Source organism: Temnothorax americanus, unplaced genomic scaffold (assembly GCF_048541705.1).
Source record: "Temnothorax americanus isolate GAGA-0224 unplaced genomic scaffold, ASM4854170v1 Scaffold29, whole genome shotgun sequence".
NCBI classification, from domain to species: domain Eukaryota; kingdom Metazoa; phylum Arthropoda; class Insecta; order Hymenoptera; family Formicidae; genus Temnothorax; species Temnothorax americanus.
Window position 1 is genome coordinate 2,629,968 of NW_027509432.1, and position 19,221 is coordinate 2,649,188.

General features: G+C 39.0%; 2 protein-coding genes and 1 long non-coding RNA gene across 4 annotated transcripts in view; 1 reads left to right on the top strand and 2 right to left on the bottom strand.

Moving 5' to 3' along the window:
• LOC143899913 (uncharacterized) overlaps positions 1-10,668 on the bottom strand; it is a 200,390-nt gene extending 189,722 nt beyond the window's left edge. The window contains exons 1-3 of the long non-coding RNA XR_013257632.1: positions 10,503-10,668; positions 9,878-10,094; positions 9,678-9,767 (exon numbers count right to left, since the gene is read on the bottom strand). This is a non-coding gene — a long non-coding RNA (uncharacterized LOC143899913). The remainder of the gene's footprint in view (positions 1-9,677; positions 9,768-9,877; positions 10,095-10,502) is intronic.
• A 150-nt stretch (positions 10,669-10,818) lies between these two features.
• On the top strand, positions 10,819-16,424 carry LOC143899907 (galactoside 2-alpha-L-fucosyltransferase Sec1). 2 transcript variants are annotated; one of them, XM_077410700.1, is made up of 4 exons: positions 10,819-11,237; positions 11,871-12,776; positions 13,140-13,839; positions 14,091-16,424. In XM_077410700.1, the coding sequence occupies exons 3-4, from the start codon at positions 13,370-13,372 to the stop codon at positions 14,629-14,631; spliced, it is 1,011 nt and encodes a 336-aa protein (XP_077266826.1). In that variant the 5' UTR covers positions 10,819-11,237; positions 11,871-12,776; positions 13,140-13,369; the 3' UTR covers positions 14,632-16,424. The 2 variants fall into 2 exon arrangements, with proteins under 2 accessions (XP_077266826.1, XP_077266825.1); XM_077410699.1 differs by lacking the exon at positions 11,871-12,776.
• On the bottom strand, positions 16,271-19,179 carry Gas8 (Growth arrest specific protein 8). Its single transcript, XM_077410673.1, has 8 exons — positions 18,849-19,179; positions 18,384-18,601; positions 18,060-18,321; positions 17,696-17,956; positions 17,441-17,608; positions 17,280-17,366; positions 16,991-17,200; positions 16,271-16,913 (listed from the first exon to the last, which is right to left on the bottom strand). Exons 1-8 carry the CDS (start codon positions 18,849-18,851, stop codon positions 16,698-16,700), a joined length of 1,425 nt encoding a protein of 474 aa, XP_077266799.1. The 5' UTR covers positions 18,852-19,179; the 3' UTR covers positions 16,271-16,697.
• Positions 19,180-19,221: the final 42 nt, after the last annotated feature.

Here is a 19,221-nt window from a genome sequence, read left to right on the forward strand (position 1 = left end):
TTGTCAAATATACACTTTTATCTGACAATGAAATCTGTTCTGACAAAATTCACACGTCACATATATACATGACAAATACAGTGTACAAACAAAATATCGTTCATACGCAGAGGTCGTAGATGAGGAAAACGAATCAAAGATGAGATTGGAATTGATGAAGAGAATAGCAGGCACGAGAGAGAATGGAGAATTTTTTAAATCCCAACGGGATTCCTGCGCCCGTGCTCCCGCACGTATCCCTTAATCAATGTAAAATGAAATAAATAGCATAAAAAAAATACTCTTGCCGGTACGCGTTACCGGAGGGGGCATCAGGCAAGATAAACTCGGTCGGCACGCCTCGCGCGAGTTTCATCGACTGCTTTTATCGGGTACGCCTTCGGATTCCGGAAGTCGTTAATAAAACGCGATACTATTTTATTTTTATAACGCTTCTGCAATTCGAGAGACGTTTCAACGTAGCTGTATATAGCAGAGAAAATTCAGTGATGATGAATTTTGACACGTTTGTACGAAATTCTTCCTCATAGCGCGTAAATGCAGCAAGACAATTTAAAGCTGATTTAACGCGAGGTTTTACTTAATTTAGTAATTAAGTACAATGCCCACAAAATGTCACGTATCTCTATGAGACAAAATCAAATTGCGATAACGAAATTGTTAGCTGCTGTTTCATGTGTTATATATACGTTTATTCGAGATCTAATCACTTTTACGCAACGAGAAACTATACGTACATACAATAGCACAAACACATAATAATGCGTAGTACTTTTCGATTTTTGCCGGAACACTCTCGTAAATTAAAGCGCATTGCTTTTCAGAACGGCAGATAGCGACAAAACGTTCCTTGTGAATACTGTTAAAAAATCAAATGCTCCGGGCTACGCGCACGGGGTGCAATGACGTGAATAGTAGGTGGAACGTGGTATATAGAGAGAATGATATCCTCGCACGCTTCATCAATCAATAGACAGATGCCAACTGTGACCCAGGCGGCTATCTGTCGATAGTTTTACAACACACTCCGCAACGGCATGTGACTGATCATGCGCTAAGCACGATGTGCCGTAATTTTCCAACTCGCGAACTGCGGCAGCTCGCGAAGAACATTCTTAATCGTGATTTTGCAACTGCAATTTTCAAGCAGCACTACCACAAACTTCCTATCGATATCGTCGCGATCGTTTATTAAAGAAAGTTATTAAACAATAGTTACATGCGGGATATATCTTAAAGACATTAACGCGTCGTTACTTTTTTCCTATATATTCTTTTAGGCACCCCTTGATGTAACAGAAAGATACCGTACCTACGATAAATTTTTTAACCATTTTTTTATACCATAATCTTTGTCGCCGCTGTAACGCGCATTTCACTCACGTCGTCTAATCTCGCGCGACACCCGTCGAAAAAAATATAAATAAAAGTAAATAGTATGCACACACGTACGCCTGCGAGCGAGCTGCAGGCTAAAATGTTCCATAAAGATGCAAATAGCCGAGTGGCGTCCGCGAAATGAGAAATATCGAGTATCGTTCACGGAAGGGGAGAAGATCGGTAGTCGCACGCTTCAGCTTCTGCCTATGGAATCCTCCCCTTTCGCCACGTATCGACGTGTTTGCGCGAGATATTTCAAAATCCGTATAAGCGCGAGCGCCCAATCATTTTTTACCACTCGACCCAATTCGCAGCGAAAAGCTATTTTATACTTCACGAACGATTGTTCGAACGTCAAGATAGCGCACGAGTTTGTTGCCAATTATTCCTGTTATACGTGTGTATAGTATATCCATTCATTAAATCTCATTGTTTTAATGCGCGCGGTCGGTTTTCCGACGTGATGCTTACTAAATTGAGCTTACAAAACTCTCGTCCCAAATTATTACGTTATTTGCATCGCTTTTGCTATTTCTGTAAACAACTTCGACGTATTGTGACACGGTCTTAATAACATCCACCTCATCCTAATAATAACGGATTATTTACTCGGGACCAAAAATTCAAGCTAAAATAACTATTATATCATTATTATAATTCTATGGTTATTACATGAAATGTTATTAATATCAATTTCAAATTGTTATATAGAAGTCTATTGAAAATGATTGAAGTATTATTTCATGCTGAAATCATATAATATTATTACGCGAAATTAGATATACTATTAAAGTTAACTCGTACATAAATATTGAAATATCTCTGTTAGTAAAATAAAAACGACAATCATGTGAGAAAAATTTCGATTATTATCTTCATGCAGTCTTTATATGAATATAGGGCAAAAACATTGGATGTCAAAGCGCACAGCTGCTAGATTACTGAGACATTAGTAAGAATGATGCAATGTTTTATTTCTACCCCATGTAAATATATTATTAAATAAATATAAACGTTGCGTTTTTTTTATATTTCCAGAGACAAATAATTCATTAATTTTATTTTTACCATAGAATTCAGTTAAATCAGTTGAACAAATGCTAGCATAATTATTATTAACCCAAAAACTAAATCAACCTAAATAACGTAAAAAATGTTGTACAAATTTAAATAAATTATATATATAATATTTAAACAAATGCTTTTTCTCTTGAGAAAATTGTTTCAGTTCAATGTTTTGTCAAAGTAATTGTCCATTCATTTTTGTAATTGCTGATATTGTTTCTTGATATAATTCAAATTATATTAAAATAAAATATAAATACACAAATGAAATATAGAATGTCGGTTAAAAATTAAAATCGATCAGTAGCTATTACGTTACATTATAGCACTCTAATATAATTATGTAATTGTAATATAATCATGTGTAATTTTGGTATACATTATTTAAAAATTTAATTACTGATAAAATAATGTTAGTGCTCCACGTAACATTTCTTCGATCATGAAATGAAACAAATATTTATTTAATAACAATTCAACAAAAATAATATATTCTGATAAAATATTTTTCTCTCGTATAAAAAAAAATTTTTTAAAAAAGATCAAATATACGAACATTAATTTTACTATAACTATTAAAATATTTAAAACTACTGAAACATAAAGAAAGCCTGACTTTCAGAAAATGGAAACAATTATAACTTTTCATATTATATTATAATTACGATTTTTAATAAGTTGGCACATGTAGTATAAAACAATTACATTGTCCCACTTACAATTAGTTTCTTTAGTATAGCGCCGTTTGTACACGAATTTTTTATATCCTTTACCGAATGTCACCAGAAGTGGTGAACATATAGTTTTTCCACGGTCGCCTTCGCGCGAAGAAACATCTTCAGAAACGCTCGTGCTTGACACAGATGCGAGAAAGAGAGTAAAAGCTTGTACGCGCTTGTAGTCTTAAATATCCCCGACACGCGGACACTTCCATTTCCGAGTGTTTCCGCCGAGGAGGAGGGGAAGTATCATCGTAGGAAATTATGGCCACGGTACGGAATATAAGAGTCAGCGACAGTCACGAACGATGATCCTCGGTTGTTTCGGAACTCACAGGAATTTCTAGGCAGTCTCCGGTACAATTACACGCGCGAATTAAATTACAATTAACACCGACATACGCGGCAAACACGGTGACGAAATAAAAGAAAGCCGGTGTAAATTCTTTTAAAGTTTAATCATTTAAGTCGATGTGGCTGAATATTGCGGGGCCTACATTGCCAATCCATGCAAATGTGTTATTTTCACACGCATAAACGGTTAAAAATGACGCACATTTGACTAAAGCTCTTTTTACATGTTTCTTCACGTGTTAAATTGTCATTTAACACGTTTAATCGTATTAAATTAAAAGTTAATGCGTTTAATCGTGTTAAATGACGTAATTTAAAACGGAAAGAAATGTGTAAGAAGAGCTCCAGTTAAAATAACATATTTGGACTTGCAGTGTAGATAACGATTTAGCGTCTCGCCGTTGTATCAGTCGATAGACGCGATATTCGCCCAAGAAGCAAATAAGTTACACCCTTCGAAGATCGGATCAATGATTATAATCTGATTATTCATGGCGCAGCGACGACGATTGCACTTTATATATACCTATTGAACTTTACCATCGTACGAGTTGTGCGATAATTATGCTCGATAAAGGGCGCGGTGTCCCGGACGACTTTCCACTTCGAAAAAGCGACTCCTCCCTCGGGGTACGTTGCTTCGATAAAGGAGACACGCCTGGCGAGATGGAGATAATGCAAAGGCACGCGTAAGCTTACTCGCGAGTTCCACGGAGTGATAAGAACCGGTTTGCGCCGTTTGCGAATATTGACGATCTCTGGAGTAATGGCAAAATATCCGAGACATCCTGCGCATCCTGCTTTAATAAAAAAAGCTAACGCTACATTTTAAAATTAATATAAAAAACGTTTCATTGGATTCATACTGGTAGCAATTAATTGCCTATTTCTATTGCGATTTGTTGGAGTTTTCCTGATTACACTGGAAAAAATGGACCCTGTCCATTGTCTCAATTAAAATGGTCCACCTGCGCTAGTATCTAACGGCGAAGTTAAGAATAACTCCGTGCGGATTCCAATAACAACATCCAGAACCTTCCGACTCTTTATCGATGTTTGGAAAGAAAGAAGTGGAAATTAGTGAACTCAGAAGTACACCTTGCAAACGGAAAACGGAGTAGAAATTCGTTACGCCCTCTTCGCGAAGGCGGATGTTGCCCTCCTCTAAGAAGTAAACGGGAGAGGCTGAGAAGGAGAACGAGAGAAAGAGAGAGAGAGAGAGAGAGAGAGAGAGAGAGAGAGAGAGGGAGCGAGGAGAGAGAAAGGAAGGGAAGGAGGAAGGGAGAGAGATAAGGGAAATACTGGTTTGGCATTTACGCAATTTCCTTCATTAGCATCGAATTTCCGCAGGATACTCCCTTCCCACTCCATCTTGCCACTCTATCAACGTGTTTCCCTCCATCTCTCGCAGCTCTCTCGTCCTTCGTCCCCCTTTCTCAATCGCTATCTACATCCCCGGCTTTCCCTCTCGTCTCGCTCACGGCGAATCCCGGCGTGCATCCCCCTTGGTATCCCAACCGCCTCTTTCTGTCTCCGTCAACGCGTCCCACCAAATCTCGGGACTCGAGATTGAAATACACGGTATCCGCGTTGTCGCCGCCCATTGCAATTTGGTTAGTAAACTGAAGCCCGCTAAATATATATGCGTAGACGCGCGTAAGGAGAGCAAGAGATAGCTAGAAAGGACGGATCTGATATTAACGTCGACTTTCGCACGACTAACAATAAGAACCTGTCAATTGTGTGTGTGCGAATGTAAGTCGCGCAATCCTATAAGTCTCAGATCATAAATCTTGTAGCTCGTTAGTATTAGATAATGTAAAGATAATCAATTCATTTTGATTTTAAATAGAGAAGTTTGCTTTAAAAAGGCGTATAAATATATACAGAATATAGTAAAATATTAAATATTTTATCGGGGAACTTTTTGACCAGTCTAAAATATAGTCTCTCGCTTAAATGGACCTTCAAACTCGATATTGCTATCTACAGTTCGTTTTCCCTCTACGATACGCACGAATCATGTCGCCTTGGTCGCAATCGAGATGAAAACAGTGCATTTAATGCTTTTTAATGGTTTTTCATTTGCAACGCCATTGTTGCGTGTCGCGGGCACAGCGTCGGATAAATGAATTACTTATAGGCCGCGGCGTTCACAAGAGCGCAATTGGGTGTACAACAATTGGGCATACGCATTGGCGTACAACAATAGAGCGTAAATGTATAGGTGGGATAATTCGATTATGCCTCATAAAACGTGTGTTGTAAAATTTTTTGATTCCGCGAGAAAGTAATACGAGTCATCGCGCGCGCGCGGAGAACTGCCACTATTGTATAATTAATGTCAATTCTAATCTCGAACGTCATTGAAAATATCTCAAAATAATGTTAAGTAATCAAATTAGCCGTGTACCCTTGCGCGATCCAAAATTAACAGTTTATCCATAGAATACAGAAATTAATTGAGGCTCTCTCTCTCTCTCTCTCTCTCTCTCTCTCTCTCTCTCTCTCTCTCTCTCTCTCTCTCTCTCTCTCTCTGTCTTCCTCTTTCTCTCTAAAATACACGGATTGCTGCTCCGACCTACTTACGAACTTAATTTTAACCCGAGCTTCTTTAGATTCCAAAAATTAAATAAAGACATTAACAAATTACAAGTTCATTCAAAAGAACGGCCGCACTAATGGTGCGTGTCTGCAAGACGAAAGAATAAGCATTCTGTGCTTCCAACTTCTTTACATCTGTTTTCACATGTGTATCAGAATAGACATCCGTTGGATTCGCACCGAAATATCGAAATGGACATGACAGAATCGATATGAAGGATCTTTGAAATAGATTTAAAGAGACGAATGCATCTCTCATGTAAAACCGTTTGCTAAATCACATCATATATCTCGTGTGCAAAGCGCAAAGTGCACTCTGTCCGCTGCATCGTCCGCACCCCTATAGTCGATGCCGTCCGAGATCAAATATCGTTTGCCTTGATTCTCAACGACGACCGAAATGCAATTTTCGCGCAAACTCCGGCACGAACCCAAACTCCGCGCGAGCTACGAGGCGTCGATGTAAACTACGACTAACCCCAGGAACCGGGTTTGCGAGTGATCGAATTTGATGACACTCGGCGGGTTTAGAGAACGGACGAAAATACCACTACGGTCATCTCGCGAATCGGAAATAAATCGAATATGAATCGTTTCGAGCTTCGTAAAATTGTAATAGACTAAAAAAATTATTGCTCTCGTCTGATTACTAAAAATGAGAGCAGTTCTATTGATAAAAAAGCTTTTGTGCCGAATAGAAAATATATCTGTACGAACTTACGAGAATTGTATCACACTTTCAGTATAGACGTTCTTACTAAAAATAACTGAAAACGTGAAAATAATTTATATTTTCAAAGTACAAATAATAAACTATTCGTAAATGTCGAGGTAACAAAAATACCTTTGATCAATTATATCTATTATACGTATATTAACGTAAAATATTACTACTACATTTATAAAATACATCGTGATAAAAAATCCTTTATATAAAAATCCTCGAATTGAAGATGCACTCGCGCAGAGAACAAGCACGAAGACTTGTCGGCTAAACCGAGCGGGAAAGAAGGAAAATGAAAAGACCACGGTGAGATAAAAGGGTGATGGTAGCGCGATATCGAATGTCGGATTGCTGCCGTCAAGCTGCGGAAAAAGGAGTTCCAAAAGGGGTACGGCGAAATTGCGGAAGAATTGCGATGCACATATACCTATAAAAGACGGCCTGTCAATAGCATGGACCCGCTGCCGCCGCGCCGTGCGCGATTTCAATCGGTATCTTCTCTCCCTCTTCCGCCCCTCTTTTTCCTCTAAAGCGATACGTGGTGCATACAAGGCGCCGCGGTCGTACGCATGTCACAGGGTGCTTCCACCTGCGCAAGCACAGGAGCGGATTTCTGCGCGAAAGCTAACGGGACGGGATGGGTAAGCAAGGAAATTGAGACAGCATAATTTCGAGGTGAGATGAATTTCCAAGTCTATCGGCATTCAAACAGAAGAGGATGCGCCAATCTTTATTACAAGAAATAAATGTAATTTCTGTGCTTGTGTCTCTGTAGCATCTCGAAGTCTGAATAAGATAGAGAAAAGAAAGAGAAACTTGATAAACAATTGCGAGAACTTCTTCCTTCTCAAAAAGTTTTCCTCAATCGTAAACTTCGAGCTTTATTCGCCGCAATTGAAATTCGTACAATTTTTCTAAATTCAAGTTGTAACTCAAAAGAAATTGTTTTAGTTCCAATACTTTTACTGTATATTTATGCAACTTTTTCCTATGAAAAAAGTGATTGAGTTTTCTGGTTTATCCGTGGTCGGGTTTATCCGGGATCGGGTTTATCCGTGATCACTTCTTTTCTTACAGTAATCAATTCAATTATTAGTTTCAATCCCCAAGAAGTCAGTAATCCGCCCCTGCGAAAGAGCACGGGAGAATACCCTTCGGGACGCGTATTCGCAATCCCAAATAAAACTTGTCCGAGAAATTTTCTATCGCGACTCATTCCGCCGCGTCTTATTTCGTGGTCGAAAGGATTTCGCGAGAATCGAAAATTTCTCGGCCTCGGCCAATGCAGTTGACAGGCACACGAAGGAGAAAAATCGAGACTTCGGGGATCGTCCGTGAAGCATCGCGTGATGCGATAAAAAAGAAGTACCCATCATACGAATTTACGTGAAAAGAATTCGCGTTAATACTGACCGACGATTTGTCGAAATCGGGATCAGTGTATATATACGCTGTTATATACAATAAGCATTTTGGGAAATTACAGAAATTATGCAGATTCCTAAGCTTCATAATTTTTCGATTCACGATAATGCCGGTTGATAATTTGCGAAATCGAAAGCAAGGAGTATATGGTCACGTTTAATTCCTATCTGTATCTCAATTACTGCACGAGCAAGTCCGTTTTGCGTGTCCGCTTAGCGATGATAAAGGTAAAATACAATATCTAGAAACAGTTTTTCAAAAAATTTTGTTCTGAGTGCTTGATAAAAATATCTCCAAGAGTAAAGTTAATTTTTTAAAATGTATATGTATATATTATTCAACGGTTTTTTGTAAATATTTATAATACGACGTTTTATTCGTACGTCCTCGTTTAGATATAGTTTAAAATCTTAAAAAAATTGGTATTTATGTATAGTTTATAGGAGAATTATAGCGTTTTTACTGCTCGCAAATTATTTTATATAAAGATAAAATATTATTATAAAATGCTTTCATATTTTCAAGAATAAAGATGATATCAAAGCTGCCTAATCATTTATATAGATATTATATAAATTTATAAATTTATATTGTATAAAAATATTTGTAATATAATTTATAAATTTATATTGTATAAATATTTATAATATAATTTATAATATAAATATTTATACGGTATAAATTTATAAATTTATATAATATCTATATAAATGATTAGGCAGCTTCGATATCACCTTTATTCTTGAAAATATGAAAGCTTTTCTCATAATAATGTTTTATCTTTATATAAAATAATTTGCGAGCAGTAATAGCGCTATAATTCTCCTATATAAATACCAATTTTCTAATATTTTAAACTGTATCTAAACGAGGACGTACGAATAAAACGTCGCGTGTCCCGACCGAAAGATACGCGGCCTACTTCGGCGACGAGCTTTTTCGAGGTTGCGAATAACGAAAGCGTGATAAAAGCGCCGCGGCAGATTCGCCGTCGCGTCTCTCTTCACAATCGGGATAAAACGGCGACCGACAAAAGAAAAAAAATCACGTCAGAAATTGAGGTCTCGCAAACTCAGCTTCGAAATTGCAAACGGATCGACCGCGACGCGGCGCGAGAAACCGGCGTCTAGAGAGGGAGAGAGGGAGAGAGAGAGAAAGAGAGAGAGAGAGAGAGAGAGAGAGAGAGAGAGAGAGAGAGAGAGAGAGAGAGAGAGAGAGAGAGAGAGAGAGAGAGAGAGAGAGAGAGAGAGGGAGAGAGAGAGGAAAATGCAAAATACCTGCCATAAGACGCTGCGTTATCTCGCGCGGGTGCAGGCTTTTGCGTAACGCGCGCGCCAACGACGTTTCGTGATAATCGAGATGCGATGAGAATTTTCAACGAGTACCCTGTAATATTACGCACTCACCGATTTCGTTGTCCCCGCACGGCGCACTCCCCGTTCTCCGTCTCTGAATCGCTGCGTTATCGCCGCCGTGCCGTATTCCCGCGAACCTCCCTGCGGCGAACAGAAAACGATTAGCATTTCAATGGTATTTCAGTGAATCGTAACGTCCAACGTGTTGTATTCATCAATATTCTAATCATGTATAAGCATGCGAATGATACCTTTTCGCCGAATCCCACACGAGACGGCAGAAATTGATTCAAGTGTCCACGACTGACGAAAGAAAGCCGCACGCAGAACACCGAGGTGAAGAAACGACAGAGCCGCGATCGGTAATGGCGGAAAAGGAAACCGCAGGGTTGCACCTGATTGGTCGAATGACGTCACATGACTGATTCAAGTTGAGCCGAATTGAAAGCAAACGCGGGAGAGGTTTTTCTGCAAGAGAATCGAAAGATACTTCGTAAATCTCTATTAATCGACGGATAAATTATTCTCTATCGCGGATAATAGCAACCGCTGGTAACACCGATAGCTGCAGCCACGAGAAGTGCGGCTGTAATTATGGTTTGAATAAGTTTCGGTGATCGATTTGAACAAGTAACTTGAAAATAGTAACGGCACGAACGCGAGGTTGGTGCGTGTTCGATGTTACACTTTCTACACTCGTTTTCTTCCCGTTTTTTTTTCCGCGACATCTGGCATATATATAGCTGTTTCATTTTACTAACAAAAGATGCAAAAGGAGACGAACCAGAAAATTACGCGTCGCGTTTGCGTTCTCTTCTAAGAGCAGAAAGCGCACAGCAATTCGCACTTGAAATCTAATATAAACGCATTGCTTACGTGTCATTTTTTCCTTCTTATCACGATTTCTCTCCCAAATGTAACGCGTACGTGTTTTTCTCGACTCGCGGATCGCGGATACCGTGCGAGAGCCGAGGGCGAGAGGTGCGAATTACCGACGGACAATGGCACCAGATGGCGGCTTCTCGGCTTCGAAAGGGCGCCAACGGAAAATTAAAAATCCATACGTAGCGCGTAGCGCGAGCCGCGTACGCGGCGCCGGCCCCGTGGGGGTGGGTGACGTGTGACGTCACGCTCGCCCACCCTGAGAGAAAACATCCTCGGCGAGAGGATGGCGGATGGCGGCTCGCCCCAGTCCCCCGTCCGACAGCGCGTAGGATCCTGGGTCCCGGACCCGGACCGCCCGAACGTCGTTGCGTCGTAGAGGACGCGAGGTGGAGAGTGGTGGAGAGCGCGCGCGAGAAGCGAGACGATCGACGTGAAGCGTGAAGCGAGTGTCGCCAGTCGCCAGTCGCAGTCGCCCTGAAGGCCTGAAGGTTGCCGCGAAGCGGGGAACGGGAGACGCCGGAGACGGCGCTGTGCAACGAGTGCGGCGACGGCGACGGCGACGACGCCCGACGGCGGCGACAGAAACGGGGACGGCGACTGACACTGACGGCGGCCGGGGTGCAACAAAGCGTCCGCGCGCCGGGACAAACATGAGCGAGCGGAACTCGCGGCTGCTTGCGAGGCTCGACCTGTGCGTCGCGAATCGCTCCGAGTTTGCCGGAACGGGTGAGTAGGACTCCGTTTTTCGCGAAATTGCTCCTGGAGCTCGGAGGCCGGACTCCCGCGGCTATTAACTCTCGCCGAGCTCGCGCGCCGGGAGGGCGAGAGTTTAAAAGGGCGGAAGCTGGCCCCGGAGAAGGTTAATCACGGTCTCGCGATTTGCCTTTGTCGCGAATAAGTATTGCGATTCTTTCATTATGATATCCACTGATCGTAGTGCAAACGTGAGGAAGGTAAGTCGAGGCCAGGGACGTTGGTGGCACCCGATACCTGAACCTGACTCCCATCTCCACGCAGGAAACTGAGAAGAGTAACGCGCTATTGAACATGGCGATCCCGGAAACCTCTTATTACGTTTCTTAAAGGTCCCCCCCTCTCTCTCTCTCTCTCTCTCTCTCTCTCTCTCTCTCTCTCTCTCTCTCTCTCTCTCTCTCTCTCTCTCTCTCTCTCTCTCTCTCTCAGAAATTGATCTCGAGCTGTACGCGTCGCGTTGACGGTGGTGGTTTCGAGGAGAATGTGTGTCACGCAATTCTCATCCTTGCGACGCAGTAACTTCAAATAAGTCTATATATATATATATATATATATATATATATATATATATATATATATATGTACGCGACTGTGCAAAATTTGCAGATTTTCCACGAGAGGATTAATTTTTGCGACGAAGATTAACAGCGAGACGTGTGCGTCGCAGTTTCGTAAAAAGTTTCCAAAATCGCAAAAAGTCGCTGGATCTCGATAAACGGTTGAAAGCATTTATAGCGTCAAATGGATCGCAGCCTGGATTTCGCGTAGGTATACGCGAACTAAAACTTTTCTTTCGCCCCAGCGAATCCTAAGCCACGTAAGACATAAACTTGTTTCGTAACGTTGTTTATTACCAGCTTTAAATTTTCAAGTTTTCTCATATCGAGATAGAAAATTTACATCGTTAAACGTAACAGCGTGATACGTGCCATTTTTTCAAAACTTTTAAACGCCACCCTCTCACTTACCGAGCGATGAGAATGATCTGTGGAAGCAGTGGAAGCAAATGGCCGTAATAAAGAGTTTTATACGTCCCGCATACCCTTCCCATCCACCGTCACCCCGTATTAATTACGCTCTTATTAACACCGTTGGGATACAGCTGCTGTACTTGTTGGAAGAGTTAAGTTACCGCATGGTTCGCATCGAAAATCGCGCTCGACGAATTAGCTCACAATCAGATCATTAGCGGTACCATTACCGAATTTCTTGATATTCCTAGGATTACAAGGCTGACATTATAATTTACGTTTCGCCAGAATCACTGCTTGCATGGAATTTTACTCGAGCTTTGCATAGTAATTGCGTGTAAGCCATGTCCTTTTTCAATTATCTGGAGAAGATGCGATTTAATCTGTCTGGAGGACGGATTAAATTACATTTAAACTACTTGACACGTTTCCAGCATGGAAAGCGAGTATGTTCAGCGCATACTGATTGAGTAAAAAGAATTTGGGAGACTCCAAGATGATATATATGGAATACAATTAAATGGAACTATGCTATTCTAATGTGAGATTCTATTTTTAAATCTATATGATTGAAATTTTGTAGTATATATTTCTGAAGTAATACTCCAAATATATTTTGAAATATTTCTTTGTAATATAAAAAAATTGAAATTGATGGACTCATAATCATATTAAAGACAGATTTCTATAATTTTCTGTCCTTATTGCTATTCTACTTCTACGTTACATGCAGATTGCCTCAACTTTAGTCTTAAAATAACAACGCGTGATATTTTAAATTGTACATAATAAACATCATGTTATTCTTAAATGATATACATGCGCAATATCTTTGTGGTTATCATTATTCTAAACGACATCCGTACATTTATCGTTCATTAATCGCTCATTTATTGTTGCCAAGATGTACGTCGGAAAGCAAAGGACATGGCACACCTGTAGATATGAAATGCCGGACTAGTGCGAGAAGAGCGAGCGGCCGACCAGTAGAGGCAGAGCAAACGAGAAGCAGAGCAAAGTAGTGAAGAAAGGGTAGAGAGCAAGCACGTAGAGCGAGGGAGAGAAAGTGCTAGAGAAAAAAAAGAGCATTCCGTCGCTGAAAATTTGCGTGGCGCGCAAAAATTAGCGGAAAGAATGAGTCACGCTCAACAGCATGTGCTTGCGAGCGCGATAGTCCTCGCGCTGTTAGTGGTATTTGGCATCCACGTCTTCCTGTTTCCCATGTACACGTCGACCCCGCCGGCACGTCACATGAAGATCTTCGCGTACGAGCAGGCGCTCTGTCGCACGAACCTGAAGAACGTCCGTATACCGGCGTCGGAGTTGCGCAACAATCCCTGCCCCAAGTACGGCATAGTCTCGGCGGTACAGGGCGGTAGGCTGGGCAACCAGATCTGGGAATACGCCTCCGTGTGGGCGACCGCCCGGAGGACCGGCCTGGAGCCGTTTATGCCGCGCTGCATCCTCAAGACTCTGGAGGAACACTTCGAGAACCTCAGCATCCCACCGCTCAGCTATATTGGCAGATGTACGCTGGACGTCGGTCAGGTGGTTAATTCGCTTAGTCAGTGGAACAGCACGGAGCAAAACATTATTATACCCAGGTTAGCGTCATTGGAGATTTTACGTACACAAATGCATGATTAAATGCATGAATAAAATGATACAGAACAAAATAAACAATTGAAAATATAAAGAGCATAGAGCCGTAAGTCAGCTTCCACGTTCTTTATATTTTCAATTGATTCTTTAATCGTCTGAGCCTTCATTACTTATATAGAATAAAATAAGTTTTATAATTCTCTCTTAATCTTTTAAAATATTTAAATTAAATAAGAATTGAATTCTTTCTCAGGCACGCGGCTTATTGGTCTTTGATATTAGTCTGGCTGGACGATGTACGGCGGGAATTTACGTTTAAGCCGAGTCTAAGGATCTACGCGGAGAAAGTATTGAAACGCGTGGCGGAGAAGTTCAATCTGTCCTCGCCGACCTACGTCAGCGTACACGTGCGCAGAACCGACTACGTAGATTACCTCTGGCAGAAGTTGAAGACGCGACCGGCGCCGGTAAATTACTACCTGTCGGCGATGGATTACTTCGCCGGCAAGTACAGCAACGTGGTCTTCGTAGTGACGAGCGATAATATCGCCTGGTGCAAGTATAACTTGCGCAGCAAGCGTCATCGAATCAGCTTCGTGTCGGAGAACGATGGCAAGGGCCCGGGGAAAGATCTGGCGGTCTTGTCCGCGTGCAATCATAGCATAATAGATTACGGTACTTACGGCTCCTTCGGGGCGATTTTGGCCGCCGGCGAAACCGTAGTTTACAATGTAACAACATACTTTTCTACGTTGATCGCTGACGTTCTACCAAACTGGAGGATAATGAGTTGAACGAGAAAATCAAATAATCCGTAAAGCTAACAGATCGCATTTATGTTACGTCGTACGCGCACTTTTTTTTTTTTATAATACACATAATCTTTTCGAAAGTAAATAAATTATTCTTGAAAACTTTTAATTAATTTACAACGAGAGAGTTTCCGGAAACTTATGGTTCCTTTTCAAGGCCAGTAAAGTACAAAATTTGCAATTCAATGTTGAAATTAATTAACACAACTCTTATCAGACCGCAGACCAAGTGTGTACAAGCCACATAGATAATCATCGTACATTTACATCTGCTATTTATGCGAGTATATGGTAATTTTGAACTACTTGAAAGTGTATCTTGCCTTTCTCCTATCTAGATAATACATACGCTCATATATTTTCTTTTTATTGATCACGCAAATGCGTAAGGATCTCGCTAGTAGTAAAATGAAAGTGTGTTGCTACATCACATGAATATATAAATTTTATATGTATAAATGCGTCATACTGCTTAACGATGTTAAGCATATATTACGCTCCCATTTAAATTGAGTGTGCGCACCAAGTTAGAAATCGATGCACCTTTAAACGTAGCGAGCGAATCTTTAAAGGAACTCGAGGAAAAGGTTTACAATGGAACAATGGACCACTAATATCTAAAATTAAAACAGATGCTTATTTTTTCTACGACTCTGATACACACTCGACACGGCCGTAAAAATTTAATGAAAAGGAAAAGCAGCGTAGATCGGATGTTCTTTTCAGATAAGGTGGTAACCAAACGAGCCTAATTCAAAGAAAGATAAAAAAAACACGCGTACAGATAAATTCTAAATTTTGCAGTACTCAGAATTATCTGGTTAATCTCTTAGCGTTTCGCGCGATCTTTTCCGAAACCTGGATTTTTTATATATTATTTCGTAATTTTCTATAATGTAGCCTAGTGTTGTGGGGTTTCAAATTAATTTACACGTTTCAATGTGCATTTCATATCGTAGCAAGCGTGTAACATACACTTCACAGAAACACGAAACCGACGTATTGACAAAACCATCTGTAAATCTTATAATGTACAATGATTTCAACTGTGATTCTATTTCTTATTGTGCCAAAATTCTTAATATACATATAAGCATATATATAAATATATATGTATATATGTATATATATTATATATATACGTATACACATCTATATATGTATTATAAAATTATATCTATACAAAGCGTTGTATAATATTTACAAATCTGTGAGCAAATGATAAATTATTTCTTCACTTAACCGTAAAGTATTATAAAATGGAAAAGTTTACAGACTATTGCTATTATTGCGCGAGAAACGGATGGGGAAATATTTTACATAAAGCCAGTGTTAAAAATTTATTAACCGTGTGACCTGATGTATTTGACTTATAGTGTTTTACAAGTTAGACTAGTCAGTGTCTAATATCTGTATGTTAATATCTATATATGAATGTATCTTCAGTGTATTTGTGCCTGCCAGTTGTTAGATATCTGACAAGATGTTGGAACGCAAAGAAAAGTTATACAATTAGTAATGGAATCATGAAAATGTATGAATCGTACATGATATCAGATTTTTTAATATTAATCAATATTAATTGCGACGAGAGATGTGATTGGAGGCAAAAGCATAAATATGTTGAATAATTACTGAGACTATACAACTTCCAGGCATCGATACAATCTACTCTGTACATTCTCTGTGATAATTTTATGTAATTTTTGAGAACATAACGCATAAGCTAAAATGTATTTGTTTTACAGAATAAAAATACTCTGTGTCAAAATTAATTCTATATATCTATTATGTTTAAAAATAAGATTTTTTGAAGTATCGCTTTTTAGTAATTATCGTTAGATGCATTAAATGCGCGTATTACTGAATATTTTGTATAGTATACTAGACACATGTCAAGTATTATACGGCATATTAAAAACTTATTATCTCTTCCATTAAAATATATAAAAATAGCGATAAAGCATGTCACTTGTCGGTATGATTTTCTCAGACAAGGGATATAAATTTTTCATAAATCGATTATATATAAACATTTATAAAATATATCACTGATTTGAGGTAACGAGACTAGCTGGACCCAAGCCCAATTTTGTACCAGCTATCTTCATCCTCAGAGGCTGAAATCCAAGTTCAGACTTGGGAATTCCGTATTCTTGCAGTTTACTCTCATAAGCCGCTAACAAATCGTCGTGTGCTTTACACACTTTCGCTAATTCATATTGTAGGTCTTGTATTGCAGTATTTTTTCTATTGAGCATATCCTACAAAGAAATATTGTATTGCTACCACATTCGTATCTAATTCAGATGAGCATAATGAGATTGTGTTTAATGCATACCTCTAACTTCTTATTCACACTAACCACCGCCGCAGGATCCAATTGGGCAGCAGCTAACACTTCGCTAATCTGCGCTTCGCGTTGCTCCAGTAAGTCCGACAACTTTTCTAATTTTTTTTCCAAGAGCACGTTCTTTAAACCCGTTTTCTGTTGCAGTTCGAATATAGCCGAGACAAATCTAGAATGTAACTCGTCTCTCTCGGATTGACACTAAATAAAATTAGAAAGAGAGGCATATATACATTTCGAAGATGTTATATGTTTGAATATGCATATTTAAATGTCTCACTTTTTCAAAACGCAGCTCGAGAACTTCATTCTCCCATTTTAAATTTTCTAAATCTTTTACCACTGTGGACAATCTCCGTTTTGTATTCTGTAATAATCATTAATTCAGTTTTAGTTCTTTATAGCGCTATTATATGCCAAAGTTGTGTTTCAGATACCAACAACTAAGCATTGTTTGTCTTTCTCGTAATTTGCAAGTTGCCGATTAAGTTCGGCAGCCGTTTCCTGCGAAGCTTTCAGGTCAGCCGAATATTTTTTATTCTCTGCTGTCAATTCTCGTACTTGCTTCTTCATACGTTCCTCATTGTTTCTCATTACTTCCATTTGTTCCTGTTAAAAGATTTGCTACGTTAATTAGAAATTCCTCTATTCTTGTTTTTCATAATTATAATTGTGCGATTTATAATAAGGCTTCACCTTCATGCTCTTAATTAACGATAAGTTATTCAGAGTGATATCGTTGTAATAATTTTTCATTTCAGTAAACGCGTTCTCGTGATTCTTTATCAGGTTCGCGATTTGCGCGTTTTTCCTCTCTTCCACTTCGGTTATTTCCATCCGATGCTTCAATATCAAGGACTCATATTGACTAGTTAATTTTTGTTCGTATTTCTGCTCCAATTCTACCGCTTCAGATTCAAATTTCTTCATCATATTGCTCATTTCTTCCGAATTGTGCTGCATTTTGTACGTATAAAAATAAGAGATTTTTTCTCAATTACAATTTACTAAATATGCACATGTAGATTGCAGCAAATTGTTATACATATGTACGTCTTACCAGTTTCAATGCGCGGATTTCGTTCATATACGCCAATTCTTGTTCTTTCTGCACTTTTTTTAGCTCCGTCTTGTCTTTAATAAGCTCGTTTTCTTGCACGACATGATCGTCTTGCGCCAGTTTAAGAGCAACCAGATGATCGGCCTTGGTTTCAGACAAATTAGTCTGATGCTCATACATCAAATGTTTTACTTTCTGCTTGTATAATTTAAGTTCAGCTTCATGATTCTCTGCTAATTCTTCTTTCTCACGTTCTTTATTTCTAAAGAATTTTAAATACGTTTACGTAACATCGCAAACAGTTAGTCACCACCGCCAAAATACCTGACTGTAGCACGTGCTTCATCCAGCTGATGTCTCGTAATTTCCCAAAAAGTTCGCAATTTGTCTCTCTCTAGTTGAAAAAAATTTCTTTCCTCCCGTTCACGTTCCATTTCTTCCAATATCTTATGAGCATATATTTCCAATTGCTCTCTATTCATTTTTGTTGTGTCTACCCCATCGACGTTATCTGTCGCTTTCCCTTTTGCTTTCTTGGGACCCTTTTTATTAATTTTAAATAATTTAATACACAGTTATAAGAAACATATTAATTTATAAGAGATGGAAAAGAGAAAATAAAATCATAGATAGAGAATAATCATAGCTGCATTTATGGAATTATATAAAAATGTAGTGAGAAAGTATGTATATTGGCAAAATACTGATAATAGTGATAAAAATATTGATAATCTAGCGTTGCAAAGCAATCGTTTATAACAGGTTAATAATTAAAATTAATGAGCTTACCATTTTTATAGATATCAAAAAAGGTGTAAAAAGATTTATGTAATATACCGGTCTCTCTTCAAGAATTGTAAAAAAAATTAACACGAATAATAATGACGATACCACTAAATCTATAGTCTCACATCAGCTGACTATGTCTGTACAAATCAGTCGGGCTTGACATTTAGAGTGGACTGTTTTGTAAGAACGTTGCTAAGTAACCGTGTCTTGTATTCTTATTCCTTATATATACAGATATATTTCATGCAACTTTTGGTATAGGGACTCTAACTTTTGGATGCGTCTTTCAAATATAAAATTTATATTAAAAATACATTATATATCTATATATAATACGATGACATATATTATTAAAATTAATATTAAAAAAAAA